This window comes from Aythya ferina (assembly GCF_964211825.1).
Source record: "Aythya ferina genome assembly, chromosome: 7".
In the NCBI taxonomy this organism is placed as follows: domain Eukaryota; kingdom Metazoa; phylum Chordata; class Aves; order Anseriformes; family Anatidae; genus Aythya; species Aythya ferina.
Genome location: NC_140302.1, coordinates 31,566,269 through 31,594,192, shown reverse-complemented (window position 1 = coordinate 31,594,192; position 27,924 = coordinate 31,566,269). Strand labels below are relative to the sequence as shown.

Here is a 27,924-nt window from a genome sequence, read left to right as displayed (position 1 = left end):
GGGTATCTAGGTTTTTGTTATCTGCAAGGAAAACTTCCCACTCTCCAGGTTTTGCTGGCAAACTTTCTGCACCTATTCAGATGACGCGATCTGTGAATTGTCTTGAGACACACCGACAATTGCAAGCTGTGAATAGCAGTGCTATTAATATGCTAGTCAGGACTACCATTACGGCACAAATTATGGGGCAAACTGAAGGAAGTTTGAAGTGCAGACTGCCGAGCACTTCAAAGTAACCAGACCACAGCCCTGCCCCAGCACACATCCTGACACGATTGCATCTTTCCGATATCTGTTGACAAACTTTGGCTAATGTTTCTGCTTGCCGAAAGGTTTTCTGCCAATACAGCAACATATTGCAGATAAAACCTAATGAGCTGAGTTTAACAAAAAAATGCCATGTGGCTTCCTTGCAGTGATGCCCATCTGTCGGCTTAGTGAAGCAGCAGCGTGCTGCAGCTGTACCGCTTTGCTTTTTATCAAATCAAAATAAAGCTGTGCACCCCAGAGTCAGGTATGATAAACAGGCCAGCAAATTGCCTTACACGGGTATCATACAGCTCCTTATCTGTCTCACTTTTCAGAGCGGCGTAACCAGATGGCTTCTAACGGTGGGGGAAATTTCCTCCGTTATGTTTCTGGCATTGAGCTGGAGGGATGTAGTCCAGAAGTCCACCACCAAAACAACAGATATTTAAATTGGACTGGGACTGAGATTACAGCCTGCAAACAGAACTTTTGAAATTGAAGCAGATTTCATTAATAGCGAAGGAAATGCCTATTTAGAGTGGGTCTGGTGGAACAAAAAGGATGCAAAACAATGAAAAAAAGAGTCTTTGTGAGCAGCCTCATGGAACAATGAGGAGGTTGGCCTTCCTCCAACCTCCTGGCCGGCTGGTGCAAAGCAACTGGCCTTCCCACACCTCCCTTATTTATCATGGGGTCTGGAAACAGGCAAGACTTCCCTGGCCACTGGGTGGTGGCTGGCAGCATCCTCTCCTGGCAGGTCCCTCTGCAGCCGCGGGTGCAGGGGAGAACAGCCGCTCTGCGGTGGTTGGAAGCATGGCCATGAAGAGGGCTTGGGGATACAGAGCATCTGTCTGCGACAGAAATCCCTGCTGAGAGCAGGATGTCACAGGCTAAAGGCTTCAATTTCTCCCAGCTCATCTTTTTCCTGGTTCATTTGGCAGACCGATCTGAAGTGTAAAATGTGAAAGGAGTTTGCTCTTCCTTTAACCGGACAGTAAACAAATGCATTAGTGCTTTTCTCTGATCAGTGGCTTTGGCATCGATTCCAGGTTTGGGGAACAGTCAGAAAGGTTCAGGGAAAAGCAGTTCTTGCTTGGTACATGGGGAGTAGAAACTTTGTTAATGCATGTGCCATGCTTTTGTGGGTGGGTTTGAAGTTCACTTGTTTCTAGGTCTGAAAGCCAAATTCCTCATTTACTGCCAATGTGTACATGAGCCCTTCTATTGCTGGGAACACGTCGCAGATTTGCATGAGTTTGTGCTGTCACCAAGAGAAAAGTATGAAACGGAGCAGATTGTTACCAAATTATCGCTGCTGATGAACTTTTTCAGCACATTACATTTGTACTCATGTAGACTTCTCCGAACATTTATGTTGTAAGCATGTGTGCCTGCAGGTGTCTGCTCTGTGGGTTGTCAATCACACCAACGTTTTAAAGGCTAAACCCTGAAGCTTCTCAGTTGTGAGTGCTCAGGCTAAACAGAAAATAAAAATGTCATCTTTAGAAAGCCAGCTGAAGGGAGGCAGAATTGGCAACTTTTGCCCCCAGATCATTAAAAAATTATCTGAAACCACCATCTTACTAACTATTTACATTCATGTACCTTTGTTTGTAGGCAGGAGCCTCCTTTTATGCACAGACACCTGAAAAAGCTGTCCTCTTTTCCCCCATTGCAAGCACTACATGCCTCAGGAAAATGTGCCTATGTTGAAGATAAGCAAAACATTATTAAAAAACTATAGAGACGCTGAAGGTTGGTGCTGAGACAAAAACCTAGCACACCTCATTCTTGCTCTTAAGACGTTTCAGGGCTGTGAATATTGTGTACTGGGGTCATTCCTTGTGATGGTGAAGGCTGTATGCACATGATCTAGATGAGACAGGACAACCATATGATCAATGTCAGAATAAGGCAGCCCTAATTCACGGTCTTTTCTTCATCGTGTTGTGGCTGCATCCTGTGGATATAAGAAAATGAGCATGCACTTCTGAAAAGGCTGTCAGAATTAACATGAAGAGCATTGAGCTATGTACAGCGTAGTGAAATCTGTTTCCAGTTCTGTCCCATTTCTTATGTTCTTCAGGATGTATCTTTTTAACTCTTTTGTACTTCACCCCTGAGCAGTAAGCTGTATGGAAATCCTTCCTAAGCAGCATGAAGAACACAGCAGAAAACCACTTTCTTTCCAGGATGCTGCGATTTGCCTAAAAGCATGTTGAACAATTTGACTTTCTTCCTGGTATTTTATTCATGACTGCATTTTTTTCCTTTTAGCCAAGCTGTAGTTGAGATGAAGAATGAACAAGATGGCTGAGTTAAATATAGCGCTGGGGCTGAAGCATAACAGACTGTCCAGGGCTCCAGTCGTAAAAGAAGAAAGAAATTACTTCAGAGAGGATTAAGATCGCTCTTGCTATAGAAGTTGTACATGATGTCAAAGAGTGGAGAGTGCTGAACAGCATGCTAGGAAAAGGAAAATCCTAGGATGCTGACCCAGAAAATTAACACGCTGCTCGGTGGTTAGCTCAAAATGGAAGAGGAGTTTCATGACTTTTTCCCAAACTAGTGACAGCTGCGACAAAGCTGGACAATGGAGTTACAACTCCAGCTTTGTTCTGAGTATGTGTGCGTGCCTGTGGGTAAGGAAAAATCACTGCTCAGCTGCAGGATGCCCCAGAGGGAACGAGCTGCAGGGTGAGTGCTCTGCGGGCTGGGCTAAAGCAAGAAGTAGAGCCAGGCTCCCTGCCCCTCTTAAACTCCCAGGAATAATGCCTGCCCCGTACCTCCTAGTATTAGGAGGCATGGAAATTACTCCTAGAATACATGAGACACTCAAATGGAGAGAGGCATGAAGTCCCCGTACGATGTCCTTGGATGACATCCCTGACCCTTTCCTTGTCCTTGATGTCCTTGGATGATGCCTCTGGCCCTTTGCAGGGCAGAAGTCTGTGGATCTGCTGTGGACTAGCCATGCCATAGCCTCAGGACCAGCATTGCTCATTGATGGGTTTGCATCCCTACCCATGTTGGCAATATTGACCTGTCCAAGTCCCACAGGAAGAGCTGGGCTGCCCCAGACAATGAGGGAGAAGGAGCTCATGAACTAGTTGGGTCTGAGAGATGGCAGTCAGGAGGCCCAGGGGCTGTGTCTGGCGCTACCTCTCCATCCCCCCAGCATCTGCTGGCTTTCCAGAGTGGCGGGCACACAGGGGATCTGCTCACACTGCTGCCTTCCTCTCTATGAGAATGTAAGTGCCCCTTCTGTGAAGGGAGGGATGAAAGAAAATTGTACATTGAGAACATTCATTTTTCTATCGATTAAACTAACCCGAAAATAGTGGTGATTAACAAAATGTTTCACTGAAATATGTCCAATTCCTTTCTCTGTGTAGAAGCCACTATAGTAAAATGCTATTTATGCTGAACATAACATAGTCATTATAACACCCATGGAACAATTTAACCCACATGTGCACTAGCTTCTAGAAAATCATTCCCCTTCAATACTCACCTTTTGTGGGGAAAAGGAGCTGCTGGACACTGGTTTAATTTTAATTTGTGCGTCTTCAAATCTACACTAAAGCCATTTGTCCATGGAGTTTCATGCCTTTTATGAGGAATGACTAACTGGAAAAGAATGTGTTTCACGTTTAGTGACCCTGAGCATTAGAAATGAGTGAAGAATTGATTTTTTGGTTTGCTGACCAAGCTAAGAATGTGTGAGGAAAATGTTTGTGGATTGATCTCCCTCTCAACCCCCTCCCCAAGTTTTTAATTTTCCCTCAGATACATAAAATAAAAAGCCAAAAAAGATTGTGTTGGCCCAAACATTTCTTTGATATAGAAAAAAATACGTTCTGAAAATGTGAAAATGAATGGCCTGGCATGTTTTTATCAGGAAGAAACAACAACAACAACAACCACAACCAACCAAACAAAAAACCTCCACCAGCAACACTGTGTTTTCCAGTGTAAACACTGGAATCTGTGAACTAGGTCAGTTGACCAAGCCTGCACTGTTTTGTTCCCTGTACTTTTGGGAATAAGTAAGGTCTGATCCCACACTCCAGCAGCTCATCAGTAGTGTCAGCCCACCAAGAAACTGGGACAACCTGTGCAGAACCAGTACCCAGTTCTGCTGGGCTCCCAGAGCCCTGGCACCCCCTTGTCCTCAAGGGAAGTGAGCAGTCACAGCTGCCTTGTCCCTGTTCACTTTGCTCCTGAACACCTTGTGTTGGTGCAAACCAGCAGTAGCTTCAAACACAAGAGGCTAGAATCTGGTCCAATAAAGAGACTGCTAGTTGCTTGTTCTTTAAAAAAAATTAAAAAATCAATTTTTGAGTTTTTCAGTGTAACCTCAAAAATTCTCAAACATTTTTAAACATAGGAAGGAAAGGGGTTTGACCTGTTTGCAAGAATTCATCTGAAACCAAGTTAGGTATCTGTAGATACTTAAATGCCTCATGGTCATAGTCAGGACTTCCTCATGGTTTTGTGCTTGTGGATTTCATCATTATACTTCTATTTGTTTTTAGCTTAGAAAGGGTGGTACAACTGTATATGAGGCTGTTACGTTTGCTCTCAGATAAGCTGGAATATTTTATAACATTTTCTGGTCAATTTTCCAGTCCTATGTCAGTTAAATAAACTTTCTGTTGTTAGCAACAGAAAGCCTGGGCCTGCAATGGCTCTGTGTTAAGCTACCTCTTTGCTTGTTGCCCCAGAAGATGTTTTCCATTGCCTCAATTCTATTTATATGAAAGGCCATTATGCGATATATTTTAGGAGCTTTTCCATGAAAGACTTTGGAAAGTTTGATTCTTGGTTATTGAAAGAGGAGGTGTTGAAAACAAGTGCTCTGAAAGCCAAGAAAGTCAAACCTGGAATGTTTCACAAGGATGAAGCTGCTTGATTTTAAGAGCGTTGTCTCTCTTTTACCTGCTTTTGTGTGCTGTCCAGTCTGGTAGTCTTTGGAAGGGAGATGCTATTAATTGGAGAGAAGGGAGAAGCATGAATGAAAAATGACCTTCCATCAAGCAAGAGCTGTGGGCTGTTACCTACGTTTGCCCCATCCCTGCATAATTGGTTAGAGCTGTGTGATTCTTCCTTTTTCTCTGAATGTGTTCTACTGTTTTTGCATTTACTCTTGTTGGTGTTGGAGCATGAAGGAGCACAATGAAACACTAAATAATATGAGGTCAAGGAGTCACTCAATGGAATTGATAGGAGGTAAACAGAGCAAATGAGTATAAACCAGCTGCAAAATGAACAGCGGCTGGAAACTGGCAGAGAGCTTTTAGGCATTAGAGGAGTAAGGCACTGCAACAGATGCTACAGGCTTAATTAGTTTAAGGAGAGAGTTTGATCAATTTATGAGCAATTTTACATGGAAGAGCTATTTCTGAGAGCAGGAGTGAGTCCCAGCAACCTAGAAGGCCTCTTCCAGCACTAGCATATTTCTCTCACAGGTAGAAACACATGCAGTAATGTTGCCAGGCACAGTTTAGGGAGCTTAGGGAGGAAATTATCCTTAGGGAGGACAGGAGTTTCATGTCTGACCCACTTCTACTCACAATTTTTTGTTGCCTCAGTGAATTAGAAATGTCTGCTTCCATGCTGTGAGGGAAGAGGGTCAGGAGGACAGGTGGGCACATCCTGCTTTGTGGTTGTATGTTTGGGGCAAGGCGATGTGCTTGGCAGCACGGTCGGTGGAGTTTCAGCACCAGAGCCCTCCAATTCTGGTGGCACCTGCCATAAAGGACTGGCTAGTCTGGAAAAAATCTTTGAAACGGGAGATGAAGCAGGCAGGTTGGGGTATGCCTCTCAGGTTCAGGATCTGTACTGAACCCTAGGCCAGGATGCTAATGAAAATAAGCTATTCTCTACAGGTGAGCCTCTGCAAACAAGCAGCCATGCTGGGAGTGATGTGTTAAGAGCATGTAGTGCCTGGAAGAGTGTAGCCCTGTAGTTCTCTACAGGGAAAGAAGAACAAGATCCAGTACAGGAGATTTATTATCTGGGTTAAATGTAAAGCATCTTGAGTAAAAAGGGAATGAATGCCAAGGGGTTAGTAAATTTTGTATAGACAGTCCCTAGGCTGTCTGCCTCAGCTACACAAGGTGTATCAAACAACAACCTGTGAGCACGTAGTCCTGTAGGATGCAGCAGCTCTGCTGGCTGTTGAGAGCTCAGCTCGTTGCTCAGCATTGCCACGAGGGCTTGGTGGGAAGCACGCTGAGGAGGGCTGGGACTGCTGGGGAGCTGGCAGGGGAGGCCAGGAGTCTCCAGCACTGACAAGCCCTGCCTTTTGTTACGAGAGCCAAAAGCTTCCAGCTCAGGAAGAAACAGAAACCGGTGAAGCAAGACAAAGATGTAATCCATTGTGAAAAAAAACCCCTGTGTCCCAGAGAAAACACGTTGCATCACACGCTCTGGCAGAGGCTTCAGGTCGGCCTAATTTAATCAAATATTCATGTTGTGGCTTTCCCTCCTCTCCCTGCGATGGCAGCTGACATCGATCACTGAAAGGCTTTGACAGAGAGATTGTCCTTGTTGAGTCTGGCTTCTATTTCAGCGTCCCCCTCAGCAGCACCACTTCACATCCTTATAGATCTGCACGTTTACTCCTGTTATCTAAGTCAAGGAGCCTTCAGCTCTGAAGATCTGCTGTCTCACGACCAGTCTGTGTGTGCCCATGTTGATTTGAACTCAGAGCACATCCAGTGAAGCCTACTTCGACAATACTGATATACCAGTATTAACATGTCGTGGCACCTTGTGTATAGCTGGCAAGTGTGGCACTTTTTAAGAGCTAAAAAAAAAATGCATTTATGAAATTCTATGTTATTGGCTATCCACTATCTTGATAGTTTTGTTCTTTCTTGTTACGCAGAATCAAATTGCATGCCTGCAGAATTTGATAAAGTGTAGCACTTCACACATCTGCAGCTGCCTAACCTGATTACAGTAGTTTAATTCTGCTTGATATCAATCAGCTCCGTACACAGTAAGATTAATTATCGCTGTCACTTTGTCAGCTCTGTAATAAGAAAACATAGATTCTGAATGGCAGATGCAAATTTGGTGGGAACGAGAAGAGTGAATTTGCCTCTCTCCCTCCCCGGAGTGGGAGACAACCTCGGAAAGGTGAGCTGACTGGGAGGTGATGTGCAGCCCAGAGCTGGGATTTTCACCTGCTCTGGCCCTGTGCTGCAGCTGGGCACCTGTTCATACCGAAACCGATACCTCTGTTCTGTCAGCACTCCAGAGCATTTCCAAATTGCATTTGGCCACTCAGACTCATTTTATTTACAGGTATGCAGTGGTAAGCAAGGAAACTAGCTGATCCCAAATGCTCATCGCAAGGAAACTGTGCTATATGTTTGGCTCTCCTACACTGTACCTCTTTATAGAGATTTACACTGATTCAGAGTGGGTGTAAAATGCTACCAGATCAGAATGGCAACGGCTTCCACCTGCTCTGTGCTGCTATAAATGGCTGCACAGGAAACTTGGACCGAGAAGCTGCCTGCTGTTGCAGAGGTGACAGACATAGCTGTTATTTTTGCCTTGTTATTGTGCACTGGCATTCCAATGTAAAAGCCGTGTTGAGTTGCAAGTTAGAGTTTAATTTCCCTGATTCTTTGCTTGAACGAGGTAGCTCGTAGATGAGGGAGAGCACCCACCAGCTGCTGTAACCAGCAGGGGGTGTGCAAGGCTCTGACCTGGGAGCTGTGGCAAACTTCACTCTTCCAGCTTCACCCCCGGAATTAGGAATGGGGCATGGATCAGGGAAAAAAGCGTGTGTTTTGGTGGGTGGCAGTTAAAGAGACAGTCATAACCTTTTCAGGCCTAAATCTCCCCTTCCAAGCCAAAGTTAACCTTGGAATAGAGAACTGGGAAAAGAACAGCCAGTTATTTCATGGTAATAGTGCAGTTTTCTAAACACATCTCGTCTTTCTGGATTCGTGTCCTCTCCTTTCCTTCATCATCCTTCTGCATGAAGTGACACAAGGTCCTCACACTGTGGGGATTTCTGCTCCACTGGGCCTTTACTCCCTAGTTTGCAGGTAGAATGGAGTAAGCACCAAAACGGGCCACGGGTATTGCTATTTTCTTTTCTTGAAAAGCTGGTGAGTACATGGAATCACCTATAACCACACAAAAAGACCAGGCAGCCTTCTGGAGACCCAAACCTTGCATGTATTTGTAGTGAGATGAGATGGGGCCACCCATCTGTGGTAGGATGCCACAGTGCCTCTCCGCGTAGCTGGGCTAGGCTCACTGGGGTGTTTTCTTGGAAGCTGATTCAGCTTGGCCTTAGAAGTACACTTGCTTGGGCAGGGCTTCCAGGCTGGCTGGGCTGAACTGTCAGGAAACATACTGAAGAGAAACAGGCTTAAAAACATTGTATGACAAATGGTGTTTAACCTAGATCAGTCCTTTTTCCCCTTCTGCTGAAAGCCCTCTAAAGCTTTGGATGGGGAATTGAATAAAGCACAGCTAGTGTTTCCACCAGGAAATATCAGATCGGTTGTAGAAGAAATGGTGGACAAGGCTATGAGCTGCCTAGGATGTGTCTATACAAAGCCAGGAGCAGGACCGAGCTGTCTGTCTGTCCTCACACAAAATCCTCCTCAGCCTGCAGGAAGCCGTGTCTGAATAAGGAAAAAAAAAAAAAAAAAAAAAAAAAAAAAGTATGCATAATTCCTGTTTTATTTCTTTAATATACAGTGCATATATCACTGCAGTGGCGGGTGGGTCATTACAGCCTACTGAAGAGCTGCCTCCAATATATTGCATACATGAGAGGTTGATATTATGGGAACTTTAATGCCATATGATGATCCCCTGGTGTTGTTTGTCACATTCCTGTGTTAAATTGATTTGATGTTAAAGCTCACTGCTGATGGCTGTATCTGCCACGCCGGGTAATTCACAGCGTCCTTCTCAGCGTTTACTTCTTCATGTCACACATTTAGGGAGAGTGAATGATGATAAACTGCAGGAATATATTTAACCTTAACTGTTATTAAATGATCGGTCTTCTCACTGTTTCAGCTGTCAGTGGCCAGACAGATACTTGCTAATGATTTCTGCTTTTAAAGGATGTGTTGAAACTCCTGAAATTCATCAGGGCGGTTATTCATGCCATCACAGTGACATTTTTATGGCTGTAAAAAAGGGCAACTAGAGTGTGTGTGGATAAGCAGTGTGTTCCTTCCCTGCTATGGGATTGCCTTCCTGTATCGACTGTCAAGTTGTTGAGCTGGGTGCAGGGACTAGACCAGCAATGTCTCTTTGCTGCCTCTGTTTTGAAGATGAATTGTCTTGCCTGGGAAGACTCACACGGGCAGCAGGGCTCTGCTTCAAGAAGCCAGGCCATGAGGTGTGCTGAAGGGGAGCTGTAAGGTTTTGATGGCACTCCTCAAACGCTTACGCTAATTTAAGCCTCAGGTAATGTTTCTGTGAAGAGCTGACATCGGTGGCATTGCTAAAACCCTGTCTGCTTGCAAATGCCAAAGAAAGCTGTGCTCCCTTGGGGTGGCTGGATGGGACAGCAGGAGAGGGCACTTCTGCTGGTAGCCCCGCAGCTGCCCCTGAGCACAAGTTTCTGAGGCTGCCCTAGGTCTCTGCTATTGCTCAGTTTGTCCATTCACAGAGCAGCAGCTCACAAAAGCCATTTGTACATCCTTTCTGTGCTTCTGGTGTTAGGTGCCACAAATGTGCTTGTGGAAGTGGGTTTAAATCAAAAAATGAACATAACATTTTTTTTTTCTCACAGATGTTTTGAACGAATTAGCTGAAACTACAACCTTGTGTTGTCCTTTGCTAGAACTGACAGTAATTGTTTTCATGGTGGGGCTGTCTGTCAAGCAGTAAAGAGACCTCTCATCTCTTTTCTCCGCAGCTACAGAGGACTAATTTTCACTTTTGATTTAGGCTGGGCTTGAATAAGTGACCTGTCTGCATGGGAAGGACTTTTCCAGTTGCTGCAGTTGCTTACTTTAGAGTGATTTTGATCTTGTTTCCTTTGATGCATTCCTACTGATATTCTTCTCTTAATGATGCTTATTCAGTATTTTTCTTAAACACCTTGCCTTTACAGAGAAGCTCCTTGATACAAATCAACCATTGTTGTATTAGGGAGATGTGCAAAGCAGTGACTGATACAGCAGGGCAAACTAATGGCTCAAAACCAGAATCACTAAGGAGTATAGGTCCCTCTATTTTTTCTATTTTTTTTTTTTCCTCCTCTATTATTTTCTCCCTGCTCAAAAAAAATCACACAAAGTGTATTCTCAATAGTGAAGAATACAGGAAGGGGAGGAGGCATTTATCACAGCAGCTTGAGTGCTGGAAAGGGACCATTTGAAAAGGACAGCGGATGAAAAGCCATGAATCAATATTTCTATGTGCCTTCTGCTGCTGTTTATTTGAATCCATTTGTTTTGCTGACATATTTCCCATGTGGCTGGAAATGCTATTTCCTTTGATAACATCAGCAATTGATGTGTTGCATTTGCTGTACAGCTAGGTGTATCCTAGGCAAAGGGACATCTCTCTGGCTCCGTGAATGTTTGGTGTTTTAAAAAAACAAGTACACGTTGACTTTTATCACTTTCCTCTTCCAGCTGTGTATCCCTGTGCAATAGGCACTGGGTTCTGCTGCTGGGTGGTGCCTTTCTCACAGGGAGTGAGCTGACAATGAGCAAATGGCTGTTGACCAAGGGCACACCATTATTTTAGTTGCATGAGAGTTCTGGGATTTAACGTGATGCAAGGTCTCCTGGAATGAACGCCTGGGAGGTCTAGGAGGTCTGCTGCTGATCCTGTGTGCAAGAGTGCATGTGGAGAGGACGTTATCAGCAGAGAGCACTTCTACAGGTTTTCAGAGCTGGAAAGGACCTCTGTGTTGTGAGCCAGCATGCATCACCTGCTGACAGGTTTACTAAGTGAAGAAGCTTGTAACAGAGAGTCCACTGCTCCCTTCACTGGCCACAACCCCTAATTACATACGTTCATTGTTGAAAAATTATCCCTGAAGCCTAATCTTTTTCTGTTTGTTGATTGCAGTGGTGTAACAAGTGTGCATCAGTCCAACAAGTATAAATTTAGTCCAATATTGTTTAAATCTAAACCCTCAAAATGCAAAGGATTATAAAAGATGAAATATTTCAGTAGGAACTGATATGGTCACAGCTGGAATAATGGAAAATTAATTTTATTATGATTATATATGTAGGGTATATATAGAAATATATTAATAGTATATATAGGTATAGGTACATACAAGCTGTAGGCTGGTATTTCAACAAATCTGCAACTACTATGAGAAAATAAAAGGCAGATTTTGTTAAGCTGCAAAGTAGGCTTTGTTGTAAAAAAGTAAGAGGAGGTGATTTCTATTTTCCTGTCTTCCTTTCATTACTTGTTCTGAGATGATGTCACTTCTGCTAGAAGCTCTCCAGCTCCTGCAGGAGTGATTTTAATGAATGAAATATTGCTTTTTGTAAATATGCTTTTACATTTATGTAGAAAATGTACCTTGGTCTCTCTCATCATCATTGGTATGTGGAAAAAGCAATTATATTCTCTTTCAATATTCAGCAGGGAAGGAGAAGCTTTCCAGTGAATCACAGCACAGAACTATTTATGCTTTGGGGGGAGTAGAGAGGGGAGGGGAGTGGAAATAGAAAACATTTCCTGTGCTTTGCCTGTTTTCAGTGACCTAGATTTTTTTCTCGTAGCCTCTCCATAGCTACCAGAATATCCATTTTTCTTTTTATGTTTTGTTTTATTCTCCTACTCTGGCACCTGCAGCAGGTGATTTCTGTGCTCTTTGAGCAAGGGATCAGTAAGTGGAGAAGAGCACATTCTTTCTTTGTAAAAACGTGCAGTCTTCTATAGTTTTTTCCTATTCAAGAGCTGCTCGAAAGAGCATACCTTTCAAATCTAATTCCTGCTATTCAGGAGGTGGTGCTGAACAAAGCAGAGGCTGAATACTTACCTCTTCAAGGGAACTCTTCTCTTTTTATCATGAAGACAGCTGAATTCCTGCTCGGACTGGCTGCTCTTTCTGCTTTTTGAAAGATGAAGAGGCAGATACTGACATAAAAGTATACAAACCGCCGGGCGCCAGTCGCCATTGACTTGAGTCTCACTGCACGCATCGATATGGGAATTGTCAGTCTGTTGCTTCCGAACTGTGAGGGTGTGGAAACAGATAAATAACCTGGTTCAGTGTGATTCAACTTCAGGAGAACGCTCCTATCACCTGAGCTGTTCTTTTTATCTTGTCCACAGCTACTGAGGAAATAGCACAGAGAAGCCACGTTGCTAGAGCATGGCCTCATCTAGAGCCCTGGGCCCTGGGCCTGCTCCCGACTGCCCACAACATGCACCTGCCCAAAAGCCATTCTCTTTTGACTTGTGAAACCAATTTTTGTTCCTGGATAAAGCAGGGCACAAAGGTCACGACAGGGAGGGACACAGGCTTGTCACGCCTGAGTCTCACCTCTGAAGAGCCAGAACATGGAGGGGATTCCCCCAACCTGGGAACTGGGGAAGGCTCTGGGGACACGCTAGAGATTTCCCAGAGAGGTCACGATACCACCTTTATTTATTTATCTGAAGAAATTTGGAATGTTTGGGTCCAAGGGAACTGTATATTTTGAACTTACAAATTTACCAGCCAACCAGTTTCTGACATCCAACTCATCAGTGCAAATTAGCAGCATCAGCCCATCGCAACATGTTGCAGGTTGATGAAGTTCTGTGAGCTTTTCCCAGCAGTTCGTGAACACACTGGATTATAAGCACAAGGGAGGATAGTCTTGTGGATGTAGCCTTTCCTAGCTTTATCTGAAGCATGTTCTCTTAAACAATATTTGACAGGTGAATGCAATAGACAAAATATGATCCTAGTGTGTATATGGAAAGCAGATGCAGTAAACTGCGTTCAGTGGCTCAAGAGGGGAAAGCTGCTACAAAGCCTGACATAGAAGATAAATTATGAGGTGCTATTTCTGGCCTCTGGTGGGAAAAAAAAAAGGTGGGTGATGGAAAATTGACCTGAAAACAACCATGTTAAATGATTTTGGTATTGTATAGGTTAGAGATGTGCTGCATTTGCACTGTCGGATGTGTCCAGAAGCTGACCTAATTCCCCTGATTTTTGTCACACAGGCTTTTCTTTACCTATTTTGCTTACAGAAGAAGCATTTAAAGGGAACTTAGAGTCATTTTCTGTCTCTGAAGCTACCCAACTAGAGAAGCTACTTACTGACATTTTATTTTATTTTATTTTATTTTATTTTATTTTATTTTATTTTATTTTATTTTATTTTATTTTATTTTATTTTATTTTATTTAAATTTTTATTTACTTTTAAGTAACAGATTGCTAAATATATAATTTGGTGTAATTCTGCCAATTCCTCCTTAGTGATTTATTTACTTTTTTTTTTTTTTTTTTTTTTTTTTTTCATGGAAATTAACTTCTTTGATAAGAAAACACATAAAAGCTCACCTACAATATGGTAATTCTCATTACACCTCAACAGAGAAGTGTTGAAGAAAGTTATATGAAAAATTGGTTAAATTCAGCTGAGATTTCTTCCTGTAATAAGAAGCCTGCCTTGTGCTTTTCTTAATTATGCATTACAGCAGTGAGTGTTGTAGTAAGATTTTCACATGCCTGAAGCCTCAGTAATGAATACACATAAGGAGAAGTGATTTGTTTATTTTCCCATGCCCTATTATTCTCTGTAAATAAAGCTTGTTTTGTTTATCTTTGCTCCTGCATTGTTTTCCATTCACTTTGTTGTTTTGTAGCATCTTCTTTTTGACTTTGATCTTTGGATCCAGCATTTTAACTGGTGTATATCAAAGAAATTGCACCAATGAATTAAGCTGTTTAAGAGCTAAGTCCCTCTGTTCTAGGCTTAAGCATATGTAAAACTTGTAGAGTTTGCAATGTAAAGCATCAGGAATGCTATGATAGCTCTGCTGCCACTATAATTCTGCCAACAAAAGTTGCCCTAGAAGGAAATATGACTTAGAAATTGCTGTTTAACAGAAAAACACATTTTTTTTTCTTTTACTGTATTAAGATGAAAGAGTATTGTCTTTGAATTCTGCTTTGACTTCAAAGAACATCTCTACAAAACCAAGTGAATAGGGCTCTGACTTAGAAATAAAATGTCAGGAGCAGCTTGGAGGAAGGACAGGAGCAGAGAAACTACTTGTCCTGAAGGGTAATCTGTTAATGTTGCTTATTACCATGGCACAACCACAACATGAATGGATCAGATATTTTTTGTAGCACCAGAAGATGACATTTGAAGGGTACTGGAGTTTTAGGAATCCTTTAAAAGCCTCCTTCTCCTTCGGTTCTCATTGCAGGGGGATGGCACTGTGCCCCAGAAAACAGGTAAAGGAAGGATATAACGTAGTGAGCTGGGAGAGAAATCAAAGACTCTCTTTGAAGTTGACCTTCTGGTTTGCTGTGCTGAGCTTATATGACTGACAGGAACGGAGGTGGGAGGAGCGCAAGTTAGGCTTGGGACACAAACAGAACTTGGGTGGGTAAAGTCAGGCTGAAGGGAAGAAATGGCTGAAGTAAGGAGAAGATTAGAGAGGACTGAGCAAGGAAACCAGGCAGGACGAGATTTTAATTGGTGAATGATGCCAAAGCACTGGGTTGATTTGGGGGAATGAGGATGGAGCACTGACTGTGAAGTTTGATTAAGACAAGGCCTCTTGCTGCTCTGGTAATAACAGTAATCATGTGGGCTAGAGGCTGGTGTCTGCCTGTGGCTTTGTTCCTTGGCTAAGAACACAAAAAATCTCTCACACTTCTTATTTCTGATTTAAGTTTGTCTGTAAAACCTCTTGCATTTGTATTATTCCTTTCTCCCTGAAGTATTTCCAAAAGGGGACAATTTGGCCTGCTGAGATCTTGGAAGGGATCTGACCCTGACCAATGCAGAATGGAAAGTGGGAAGCAGCACCAGATCCACAGGGTACGTGGGTAGAGCTTCCTTTAAGTACTCGATTAAAAGCAAAGCAAGAAACCAGGCAGTAACTGCGATAACCAAAAAGAGACTCATTAAAGCCTTCCCCAGCATGTCAGCTTATTGAAATTGAAAGTTTTAATGGACTGATATTTCCCTGCTTCTCATATTTATGGAAAGACGGCGATCCGGCTTAAAACTTAGACCTGGTGAATGCATTATTTTCCAGCAGGGGGAACTATGGATGCTGTTTTTCTGTTTCCAGAGAAAATACAAAGAATGAGGAAGTTGATATCCCCTATCTAATACAAAACAAAGACTAGGCGCCAGCTCTGTTGCTGCATGCTGATGGTTCAGGCCAGCTGGATACGCAGTGCCCAAATTATTTCCAAGAATGTCTTAGATGTGACAGCAAACAAAAAAACTGTGATGGGGAAAGCTTTCCTACTATCTGATTGAAATCTCCTAGAAAGACTTATTTTTGAAACAGCAAGAGAAGCGCTGCCTGAAGCTTAAAAGCATTTTGCAGGACTAATCATCAGAAGGCAGCAAAGCATTACTCTGTAGTGGAGCTCATAGTTGTTCTCCTCCCCTTTATGCACTGCTTTTCTTGTGCAATTCTTGTTCCATCCTCCTTCCACTCTCTCAGTCTCCTTTCCCAAAAATTGTCTTGTGGCTATCACAAGGTATCCTAAACCCCCAGTAATCTGCCACTCACTACTAGTGATCACACACATACAGCCGTTACTCGAGAAAATATCTGACTTCGAGTATTTCAGTTTTCCTGCTTTTTTCTCACAAAACATCATTCCTCCGTGCTTCAGCCCTGCAGATGACTGGCTCCACCTCTAGGCGAATGACAGTTCACTTTGCAGGATGATCTGCCCATCAATGTTTATACTGTTTTTTTTTTTTTTTTTTTTTTTTTTTTGTTTCTATTATTATTATTTTTAAATTGTTATTATTATTGTTGTTGTTGTTACGATTATTATTATTAATTATTATTTTGCAAAAAAATCAAACCAGAATGTTTTGTTACATGGATGGTTCTTTGTAACCAGCACAATGCTGCTGTTACACATAACTGGGGACAGTCTATAAAACTCCCATACATATATTTATGCCTACCTGTATTGGTAATGTCCCTTTAAAAAACAAGTTGCTCACTATTAAGAAAATCCTTTTTTTTTTTTTTAAAAAAAAAAAAATTACTAAAATTGTTGTGCTTTTATACCCAACACATCTTTGTATTTGAATTCTCAGGTTACGAAGTGGAAAGGGGAACCTGGATACCTGGATCAAGATTTAAATCATAAAGAAATTAGTGCAATTAAAAAAAAAAAAAAAAGCGTCGTCAGATTCTCAGAAACCATTATGTGATATATTCTATTATTTAGCTTTGTTTAACTGGAGCTGAAGTTTTCACAGACTCATGCATATTCTCTGAATACACTGGAAGAAAGAAATGAAATACTTAATGACACAATAAACAAATTGCTCTGAGAAGCCTTGAGTTTCATTTTGCTTTTAGTCAAGGAGCACTTGTTTGATAAATGGTGTGCTTTTAGAGGGCTTACAATAGCCTGCACACATGCGTAGAGACGTAGGATGGCAGAAGATTACCAGGAGATAATGGAGCAAGTCAAATGAGAAAACATGATGAAACGGCAGAAAATTTACATGCTGTTTTGCTTCTTCCTTTTGCCTTAATAAAACTGGGGCTGTCGTGTTTATCGCCAAATGATACCCTATAAGTATGTGCCACTGGATGCACTTGTGTGGGTAATGACCTGCACAGCACCGCCTGCCCCGGGGGAGCGTGCTGACATCTAACGCCATAAAAAACAGCCTCAGTGAAATGTCCTCTGCCCTCTTTTGCTGTGTTGAATTCACCAGTGCTGATGAAGAGCCTAAGCCTGTTACATGGGAAAATGGTGTGCTGTGCTGTCCTGGGAGCTCTGGATGGCAATGGCCCGGAGACACACAGTCCCTTGGTCCAAGGGTTTTAACCACACTTTTTGGACTGGCTGATGAAAGACTCAAGAAACAACCAAATCAATAATAGCCAATAGGCTTTATTTTTTAAGTGTGCGTTCCTTTTGATATTGACTTATGGGGCCGAATAGTCTAGGCATGTCCACAGTAAGAAGGATTAACTTGTATCACATGCCACAAAAATGCTTTCAGTGTGATTATGCTAAAAGAATTGTGCTTTGTATCAGTGCTGTAAAACTGAATCCAATGGGCAAAATACATGGGCTGTAAAATGACAGGATACATTCACCATCCATCTTTCTGCTTTTCTTCAGTCTTTTTCCTGCCTGTTCCCATGGGCTGAACCCAGAGCTGTCCTCACATCCAGGAGCTGAGCAACACAGACCTTCAAATAATTCTGTCTAATAGTTTTAGAGGGAAGGTAACACAGGGAGACCTGGCAGTGAGAGGTAACAGGACACAAAACAGTACAGGGAAGGGCTGAACCATCAGTCCTGAGCTCCTGGACAAAAGGGCAGAGAGTTTGTGGGGTGAGGGTGCAAGGTGAGGCTGGTCAGGGTAATTAAGGCCTATTAGTGCATGCAGGGCCCGGCCATCAAGAACATATCATGCAGGGAAGGTGACCACTAGTGGAGAAGTAGGAAAAATCTCAGCAGTCACTGTGCTTTAAATACGTTGCTGACACTGGCGGCTGGGCAGAGAAAAGGGAGCTGGCTGGGAGGTATATCTGCATTATAAACAGCTTCACGCAGTTCTGGATCCTGATCTCATTGTGTCTGGAGAGGAGGAACACAGCCTTATGTGCTGAAGGACATAAGCAGGTACACACATAAACCTAATACATAAGTTTTCCATTTACCCTTGTACAAATTATCCCACGGAGGTTTTGCATATACCCCCAGGGTAGCCACAAGCAGAGCACAGTGTGTCCTCTATGACTTTTTTGGAGTTTCAGGGGGATATTTTTTGACTCTGGCACAACACAGGGATGAAACCACTTGTCTCTTCCTGTTTGTCCCCGATAATCTGAAGTTTCATTTAATTTCTCTTGAATTAGCATCTTCCACTAATACTTAATGTGACGTGCAAATATTTTCCTCTATGAATTTCTGTTTTGCTCTGTGCAACAGGAACATACCTATGTATGTTTCTTATACATCACAGGGGTAGAAAGGACAAATAAATGCCCTGAAGCACTGTGTCTGGCTGTGACCAGCAGCTTGCACACTGCTGTTCCCTGGCTACCTGGAGGGTGGGTGCTTCTCTCCCCCACCACGGCTGGTACTGGGCATCAGCACGCCCCCGCTCTATGGGGAGTGCGCAGCTGGGATTTCTTTACTTCTAAAATATGCTGCTTCTTTAGATTTCTTCTGCCTGTGGGAGATGGCAAGGATGATTTCTCTTTGTGCAGTTGATTTCAGCTTGTGCCGTGTTTCCTTCCTGCTCAGAAATCAATACTGCTGATAAAATGTGTCATTAAATCATAAAATGCCTTTAGTTCTCAAGGCCTTATCCCACAAGCTACGAGATTGTAATATAATGAGACGGATGTGTTTGCAGTCTGTATATAGTCAAAGAAATGCTAAGGGTCATCTCTCCATAGCCTGCCTTATGTAGCCTGCACTTGCTCGAAAACTGTACACTGATCAGCTTGCCCTAAGTGCTAGTCACTGCTGGAAGGGGACTGCCACAGACTGCCAGGCTTCAGAGGGACGAGTAGTTCACTGAGCCTGAGCAGGTCACCTCCTGGACACTGCCAAAATACGTCTCAAAAATAACAGGCACTTGAACCTCCCTTGTCCATCCTCCATCAGTATTCTGCACAGGGCTATCTTATTTGCCATGGTAAGAGCAACATTTCATGCTCCTCCTGACAGAGCACTGTTTAAGGATCTGCTTAGCATTTGTATTTACTTCTTTTCAGAATTATCTTCCTTTTTCCTATGGTGTTTAGAGCCAGAGCTATAAATCTGGAAAGCATTTTACCTGCTGTGTTAGGACTTGATTGAAATCCCATTTAACTCAATGAAAATTTTCCTATTGACTTCAGTGGGCTGTGCACTTGGGAAATAAGGAAAAAAAAAGGGTTATTTTAAAATAAAAATATTATTCATCTCATACTGTTTAGCATCAATAGCAGGAAGCATTGTGTATATCCTTTATCAATAGGTTTCGTATAACATTTACCTGCTACCTCCACAAAAAGAAAGGAAAAAGAAAAGAAACAGAAGACGAGAAGAGAAGCTGAAGCAGATACTCATCTAGATAATTAAATATGGATTCAGCAGTTTGAAATAAAAGTGTTGTTGCAAATCTGACATCAGCATGTTGCTTTGTGTGCTAAAGTACTAATAGTCTACCAATGAGCTAATTACAAGAAATACAAGTCACACATCTCCAGGGATTTTATGGAGATGTGAAGATGCTCTGGAAGCTCTTATCAAAACTGCATTTGTATGTGGTGTTCTCAATTAATACTGAATAATTATACTTATATACTTAATAATTATAGTTGTGGTATTGCAAAATATAATTTTGCAAAGATCATATTTAAGCCTAAGTCAAACTTTCACACACTGACGAGGAAAAAAGGAAACCATACGGACAAGTCTGAAGCGCATGCAAAACCAGGTGCTTCGTTAATGATGAAATATTTGACAGTGCCTTTATCGGCATGCAGTCGTGTTTAAATAGCATGAGCCACAGATTACTGTTTCAGCTTGCCACTTGCTGTATGGGAGGAAAGAAAGAGCTCCTTGTTTAATTTGTAAGATGAGACAGCTCGTTGCATAAGGCAACAGAGGAGGCTACACAGAGAACGCCATAGTGAAGTACTCCCCAAGCTTTTTTGGACTTCTGCCACAAGGAAGTGCAGTGAGTGTAGTCATGGTGCAAGGAACATTGTGAAATGGATTACAAAGGAAATGTACCTTTAAAGATCATGGCAAAGAAAATTAAAAGACCCAAGCTGGCCAGTAAGTTACAGAGACAGCAACAATAACTGGTGTGTGCAACACGAGGCTATGAAACAGAATATAAAAAATAGTAGAATTGAAAAATACTGTGTTTGTCTTGCCTTTTCTTACTGCTCTTAGATGTTAACATGAGAGTTTCTGAAATTAATCAAGATAAAACCTACTGATAAGTTCCTGATTTCTCCTCAGGTCACAGTGTTCTTAAATACTGCCAACCTGAGTGCAGCTGCTGAGATCAGTGGAAGTGGATGAGTAGGAGGCTACAACGGAGTTGCTTTGCAGGTTGAGAGCACAAACACGTCTTTCTTGACGCAGTGAAGATATGCAAACCTTACTCGTGTTTCTTTGTAATTATCAGAAAATTACAACACGTAGCTAAGCTAAAAATGGTTTGCTGCTTTAGCTTTCAAAGTTTAATATTCACTGTAAGTGACTCCACTGATATTTGCACGCTATCACACATCCTCCTCAGCAAAAGATGCAGCAAAAGTGACGAACAGAAACAACAAAATCCCGTCCTTTTTCCAGTTGTGTTTAAGTTGCAGGCAGCAACAGGTCAAGCACCACAACAGGAGTGTGAATCCCTCACCTGGGCTCTGTGTGTGGTGCACCAAGGCAGCCTTCGGTCCCCGAGCACTGCGTATTGGTGTGAACAAAGCTCTGGTGGTCACAGAGTTTGATCTTTATAACCGAGGAAAATACTGTTAGGTGAAATGTAAATGTAAAGAATGCAGTGGGGACAAATTGGGTTCAAATTCAACTCAAAAGAAGACTGTTCTGATGCGCAGTGGAATCAATGGCACCTGCTGTCATGAAATAGGAAAACTTTGTGACATGGTAAAATAGAGTGGACACCTCTGCTTTTAACAACTTTATTCGTGTTGCTTTGCAGGGAAAAGCGAAAACCCACACAGTAGCAGTCCGTTTTCAGTAAAATAACCACATCTCCTGGTGTCGTTTCATCCACGAAAGCAGCCAGAACCTTCGACTGCGAGCATAAACAAGCCCTGGAACATTTACACTTGAAGGAAAGGAGACAATTTATTCGTTATTATAAATATAAGCGAGCTCGGGACAACACAACCACCCTCGGCCAGGCCTCGTCCCGGCTGAGGGGCGGCCGGGACCGCCCCCAGCGCTGAGGCCGCCTCCTCCCCTTCCCCACCCTCTGATGGCGGCGGGGCCACCCCTCCATAGGAACTACACTTCCCAGCCTGCCCGCTGGAGCCTGGTCTGTCGCAAATTGTCGCTCTGCCCTGCTCAGCTCCTCTCCTCTCCTCTCCTCACTACGCGGCCGGGCCCCCGCGGGCCGTGCCCGGAGCCGAGAGCGGCCCCCATGGGCGGCGGGCGCTGAGCGCGGCCAAATGGAGGAGGAGGAGGAGAGCATGGAGGAGGAAGGCGGCGGCGGCGGAGGAGGAGGAGGAGGAGGAGAAGCCGCGATGGACGACCAGAACCACAACAACTGGGGCTCCGGCGGCGGCTACGAGCGGCACCTGCTCGGGGACAGGCTGCTGAGGGGGTCCCCGCCGCTGGCCGGGCCGGCCGAGGCAGCGCACAGGGGGGCGGCCGCGCCCGGCGCCGGGGCCATCGCCGCCGCCATCAACATCAACGCCTCCACCTCCAAGTTCCGTGAGTGGGGCTGCCCCCGCCGGCATGGGGAGGGGGTCGGGGGGCTGAGGGGCTGTGGGGAGGCGGGTGAGGGGTGGGGGGTGGGTGGTGGGGACGTGGGGGCTCCTTGTAGCTCGGGAGGGGCAGGGGAGGTCTCGCTGCTGCTCCTCCGGATTCTGCTGGCGTTTACACGAGGTGTTTCTCCAGGCAAAGTGGGCCCTGTTCTCTCATGGCTCTCAAAAAGCACACATTTGGCTCATATGTTCCTGTAACCAGCGATTGCCATGCTGAAAGTTTGATGGGAATTGCACCATTCTTCTTTCTTTCCTATTTTTTTTCCCCTCCCCGCCAGCTGACCCCCGTAGTTCCTCAGCTTTGGAGCCGACCAGGAGGCAGAGGCTGGGGCTCACGGCTCCCTGCCCGCCCGGGTTTCGTGGCTCCAGGCTCGCTGCCAAGCCCGGCTGCTTTGAAGCCGAGGCTCCCAGATTCCTGCAGCTGCCTGGCTCGCTGCCGGCCTTGCCGTCAGGGCCCCAGGTACCTGAGGGTGGCTCGTCAACACTCGAGGAGGTTGAAACGAAATGTCACTTGGCGTCGCTGAAGCGAGCTGCCGAACTCCAGTTCAGAAATTTAGAGATTGAGCTTTCCCTCCTTCCTTTCACTTTCCTGAATGAAAGTGTTTGCAAACTTTGGACCTTCCCCGGATGGGAAGGTGAGTTTCCGCCTATCATCGGGGCAGAGGAGAAAGCTCTGCGTGATTTTGCTGCGTGTGTGGCTTCTGGGTTCTCGTTTTCACTTCTCCGGCCTTGATATTCCCAACGCGACAGCTGTCTTAGTGATATTCAGCATTTGTTAAGCCTTGTAAAATACAAAACTCGGCGAGGTAATACGGTCAGTAGAGCTTTTTTTTGTACACGTTTGCCTGTTGTTGGTAGCGTTGGTGTGCGTACGTGAAGGACACGAGTCCGGTGATGTGGTACAGGTGCTGGGCAGGGATCCCGCATGCTCTAATCCTGATGCTCCTGGGGACTGACCCCTCAATCTTCTTTTTTTAATTTCCACATATGGAAAAAGAGCGAGAGGTCACTTCAGAGGTAAACGTGCAGTGAGGAGGGAGCCAGCGTGCGAGTTCTGCCTGCTGTGTCTTCCCAGTGGCAGAGCATGCCTGCAGAAGCTGCTTGTCAGGCTTGAGCTTGGTTAAGAAAGTTTGTCTGGTCTTTCCTGCAGGAAGAGGCCCGTCAGAAAAAGGGCTCCTTCCCTGCCTGTGTCACGAAGCAGAGCACGAAGCAGTATGCAGCTCGGTTAGGTTGTCCTGCAGGTGAGCTGTAAGAGCACAGATGGCTGACAGTTTCCTGCGGTGCTGTCTGTGGTAAATTGGAGCTCCAGTGATGTTCAGGTTGGTCTCCCCATCCAGATTTTTTCCTCCAAAACAAAATAAATACATTGCTATATCTTAGTATATAACTACTTGCAGCTTACTGCTTTTGTTCATGTTTTTGGTCGCAGACTACAGCAGTCAAGCAGGCCCTTTTTTGGTCTAATTCAGCTTGCACATTAAAGGAGGAAGAAGATTAGATGGAAACTTCAAAATCTTTCTAGGGGAGGCAAATGCATTTCTCCTCCCTTGAGATTTGGGTGAGACGGAGAAGTAAAATCAGAAATCAGGTATCATAATGCATAGCTCATTTAATAGCTTTTGTTCTGGTTAGAGCAATGTAAGACAATTTTCCGTGTTGTAGTAAACTTATAACTAAATCTGTTTACATTGATTCGATTCAATCATAGCCAAGGATTTATAAAGTGATGCTATTAAGAAAAATAAAGGTCATAAGGGAGGAAATCAGAGCAAGAGCTTTTAGTACTCTAAGGGAAACCACTTTTTGCTAGCAATGGCAGCATACCCTAATTGGGGGAAATGCAGCTTTCCGTTTTTCATCCTTTTTCAAGCAAGGGTGATTATGAATGTATTTAATGCCAGTCTCATTTCGGATGGGCACGTGAGGCTGTGAGTGCCAGCATATCCCTTAAATCTCTGCCTACCCTGTTGCATAATGTAGTTTAACACAGCATAGACAGATTGTGTCAGGAAAAAACAAGGAGTTTAACGCTTCTTTTGCTAACCAGCCTTAGTGCAGACAAAGGAAAGTATCACTAAACCCAGGAAAGAATTGAAGGTCGCAGATTCATGGACTTGCTAAGGTTTGCTAGGATGTTTCGGGCAGGGTTTACAGGGAGTCTCCTTGGCAAGTGTGTGTGAGAAGTGAGGAGAAGAGAAGCGTGGAGCTCCAGTGGTGGCCATGAGATTGTAAATTAGTGTCAGGCACGTGTCTGCAGTTTCTACTCTTGCACGAAATACTTTCGGATTGTAGTGAGCATTGCTAATTAAGCAATAAAGCTTCATATATTTCACTCTTGAGGTGAAATAATCAAAACTTCTGAGAGATGTCTTGCTTCTGTTTTTATTGACTGAGTAAATGATGGAAAATTGATGGACCAATGCCTGCTTCGTTGGCAGTAGGTTGGATTCCCTTACACCTACGCCTTCATCCCTTGCTTTTTTAGCCATAGCTTTAAAAGGACAGGTTTTCTATGCGACTATAGTAAACTTTTGGGGTATGTGTTCAGGTAAAGTTGCCTCACATAAATAACAGAATCAGTGGTATCACTGATTTATACTATTATGCCGTTCTTCATGTTCTGTGCCTCTTACCTTCCTAGCATCTTTTTTTGAGCTATGCAAAAAATGTGAGTTTGTAAGTTTTTCTTAATGCTTTTCTGGGCAATGTATGCCTACTCTGGGATTTTTTTTAACTTAGTGTTTTTGCCATTTTGCTTGATATCTTGGAGCAGGCTGTATTTCAGTTACAGCTGTGATGCTGAAATATCTAGGCTATCATGAAGCTCATGCATATTCTTTTTCACCTAAGTGATTTCACTGCTGCATTTGACTTGCACAGGTTTTCTTTTGAACCTTTTAGTGTGTGGAAAAGCATCAGTTGCTTCTCTAGCTTTACTTGTGAAACATAAATCACTGGAGAATATTGGCTTCCTTTCCATTGAATCAGACTCGGGTGGGGCAGGGAGAGAAATCAAACTTGCTGTAGTTGGATAAAATCATGCATTCTAGCATGCCGTGTTACAAAATGCCTGTGTCACTTCCCAGAAATGTAAGTCTCAGGGAAATGAAGCTCATCTTTTAGAATCACCCTTGCCTTGCAAAATGGAAATGGAGGCTCTTGGACAAATTTCTTTTAAATCTTGAGTACCTAGTGTAGGGAAAACTTTAAGGATGTCATCCTAAAAAGATGTGAAGAAAAAAAAAAAAGAAAGATGTTTTTAGAGGGTCCATATTTTTTCATTCTTTCTTTCCTTCTGTTTGTGGCTCCTTTTCTTCCTGGCCTTGAGGTTGTTCTTGCGGAGTTTGTAACTGTAGGATACTGCTTTGAGCCATCCTTTGCTCTTTGTGTGTGTGTTTGTAAAAATAAAAGGGTACTGCTGGCTTGTGGCAGCTGGTGAAACTTGAAAGGAGCTTGTTTTCTGGATTAGGAGAATAAAAATAGTGATTGTTCAATGGGTAGTCCTTGGACTCTTAACTTTGTAAACATTGCGGTTGGCTTATTTTCAGAAATGGAGTGTGGAAATCAAATGAAATAATACTTGTAAGAGTCTTTTGAATAAAATCGAAGCTTTTCTAGGAAGTTACTTGGAACCCATGAGTGTTTTCCCTGCAGACCTGCTGGGGCTTGTCATAAGTGTTGTGACCTTTATCTGTGGAGTGCTTCTACTGGGCAGGCCTTCCTACCTGCCGCCTCCTTCTATTTCCACATTGTTAAAAGAAATACTTACCTTGTGCAGTGTTCTCTGTTCTTCCTTGCTCCTTTTCTCTTAAACGAATAGAACTTAATATGTTAAACCAGATGTGGGTGTTACACATCCAAATCCGCAACCAAGATTTGGACTGAGATTTCTGCTGACTGCAGTTCAGTGTTTTCTGCGGAGCAGCACTGCTGCAGAGATCCACCTTTTCTGGGTAACCAGGGGAAATGCAAATCCTCAAAGTCTGCTACTGAGTGCAAGTGGGAGTAGTAAGGCCCCCGGGTGGGAGCTGCCCCAGGCTGGCACCCTGCAAGGGCTGAGAACTGGAGCAGATCCTTGCCACACAGATGGGCAAGGGGTGAATTTACACTTCGATGCCTTGCTCAGCAAGGGTTCTGGCTGGGATGCCCTCAAAAGGCTCGTGGTAGGAGTAGTGCCTGCTCTTACAGGTAGTGATTGCACACTTCTCTTGGCTTTCACCTCTCTTTAGTCTACGTCCTCTTCACACTCTTCTTCTCGTCACGATGCTGTTAACTGTTTTGTCCAACTTCTCTGAAATTGTTCTTAGTAATGCTGCCAACAGCGACCTACCAAACTCTCTTCAAGCCCTCATGGAGATAACATTTTGTAAATCTTGCTATCCAAACCCAGCAGTGGATGTACATTGAGACCCGTATTTAGAGTGAGTCCCTATTCAATGTAGTTCTTCTGTGCGGTGCCTAAACCCGGCAGTTTGGGGTGGAAATTAGCTGTAGTCTCTGTTCCATGTAATGCTGGCCCACACGTGGTGTTGAAATGAAGAAATGCCCTCAGATTTCCTGGAGTAGATAGTTTTGAGGTTAAGTACAGCTTGTGCTGTTAGTTACTGAGGTTTTTCTTCTTGAGTGGCTGCTGTGAAGCAGTGGTGGTGTGACAGGCCAGCAGGTAGGTCTCTGAAGGGAAAGGTGCTGCCCCTTCTAACGTGGCTGCTGCTGGCACTGAGCAGCATATACGAAGGTAGTTCAGAAATCTTCTCTGAAAAAGAGAGCACAAAACTCTCCTGTGCCTGTGGCTTGCGCAAGAGGGTGCAGTTGGGAAGCGCTGGAGTAAAATCAGGGAGTGATGGTGCTAACGTAAATGCCTCCTGTGGGGAAAAGGAGATAGAGGGGGAACTGAAACGCGGATCCAGAAGAGTCTCCCAGGAGCTTAACTGCAATTGAAGGCAGAGGGAATTGTGTAAGCTTTTAGGCCAAGGAAGCTGTTGGTGTCATCTGAGGCTTGTAAAATTCATACAGCTGCTTGGAAGGACCAGTCTGAAAACTCGTCAGTCTTGGCCAAAGCTTGCTCTTCTGCCTGCGAGGACTCAGTGGAATTGTTGCTTCTGGGCTCTCACAGAGTTCTCTAACTTAGTAGTCAAGTGACTTAAATGTACTGTGTTTAATAAATTCTGTCATGCTAAAATTCCTAGGAGTTGATTTTGTTTGTTAATTTTCCCTTCCCCTGCCTCTTGGGCCCCTAAAATTTATCCAAGCACTGATTTGGCAGCTTTTCTGATTTCTTATTATTTTCTAAATAAAAGGATGCAGAGTCAAGTGTGGGCTTTATTTTTAGGTGAGGTTATCTTAGCAGAAGGGAGCTGTTCCTATTTTTTTTTATTTTTTAAGGCCAGCTTATCAGTGCGATCAGAATTGCAGCTAGTTCACTTGGTTATGATCTTTTGGCTGAAGCTGTACTAAAAGAACCACTAATTGTAGCTTTGTCTTTTCCTTGTAGTAATGAATGTTATAACGATTGAAGACTATAAGAGCACATATTGGCCAAAGTTGGACAGTGCCATAGATCAGCTTTTAACTCAGAGTCCTGGTGACTACATCCCTATCTCCTATGAACAAATATACAGGTAAGGAAATCTAATAAGTGTGTCATGACTTTTTTTTTTTTAAAAAAAATGTAAATGTTCTGTCTTGCAGCCTATGCATATGTTGTTTTTGTATTTATGGGGAGGGATGAGGGAAGGTTATGTAAAGTACAGTATTTTTTAAATAGTTGGAATGGGTAACAAATAAATGCCTTGATATCCCATGTTAATAGGAATAAATGCTAAAGAAGAAAATGTGTAAAATGTTAACATTAAAGTAAGCTCTACCACAGCTGCTTAGCATCATATATTAAGAAATGCATTGAAGTTTCAACATCTCTTTCCTCAGAGGGGAAGAAGAGAATGGTATGATAGGTGTTTGACTTGACATGGCAAAACAACTTTTGAAACATTCAGTAGGATTCAGC

The 27,924-nt window shown here is 43.5% G+C and overlaps 2 protein-coding genes across 5 annotated transcripts in view; both read left to right on the top strand.

Moving 5' to 3' along the window:
• LOC311439357 (uncharacterized protein) overlaps nt 1-21,220 on the top strand; it is a 95,787-nt gene extending 74,567 nt beyond the window's left edge. The window contains exons 5-6 of one of the 3 annotated variants that reach the window (XM_084524932.1): nt 15,178-15,277; nt 16,532-16,769. In XM_084524932.1, the coding sequence (XP_084381058.1) occupies nt 15,178-15,228 (51 nt within the window). In that variant the 3' untranslated portion in view covers nt 15,229-15,277; nt 16,532-16,769. Of the gene's footprint in view, nt 1-2,526; nt 3,527-15,177; nt 15,278-16,531; nt 16,770-21,130 lie in introns of those variants that run through there. The other 2 variants (XM_084524933.1, XM_084524935.1) reach the window with 2 other exon arrangements.
• A 211-nt stretch (nt 21,221-21,431) lies between these two features.
• The window catches only part of CACUL1 (CDK2 associated cullin domain 1), a 46,879-nt gene continuing 40,386 nt past the window's right edge, over nt 21,432-27,924 (top strand). For both annotated transcript variants that reach the window (XM_084524923.1, XM_084524924.1), the window contains exons 1-2: nt 21,432-21,867; nt 27,412-27,538. In XM_084524923.1, coding sequence (XP_084381049.1) covers nt 21,603-21,867; nt 27,412-27,538 — 392 coding nt within the window. In that variant the 5' untranslated portion in view covers nt 21,432-21,602. The remainder of the gene's footprint in view (nt 21,868-27,411; nt 27,539-27,924) is intronic.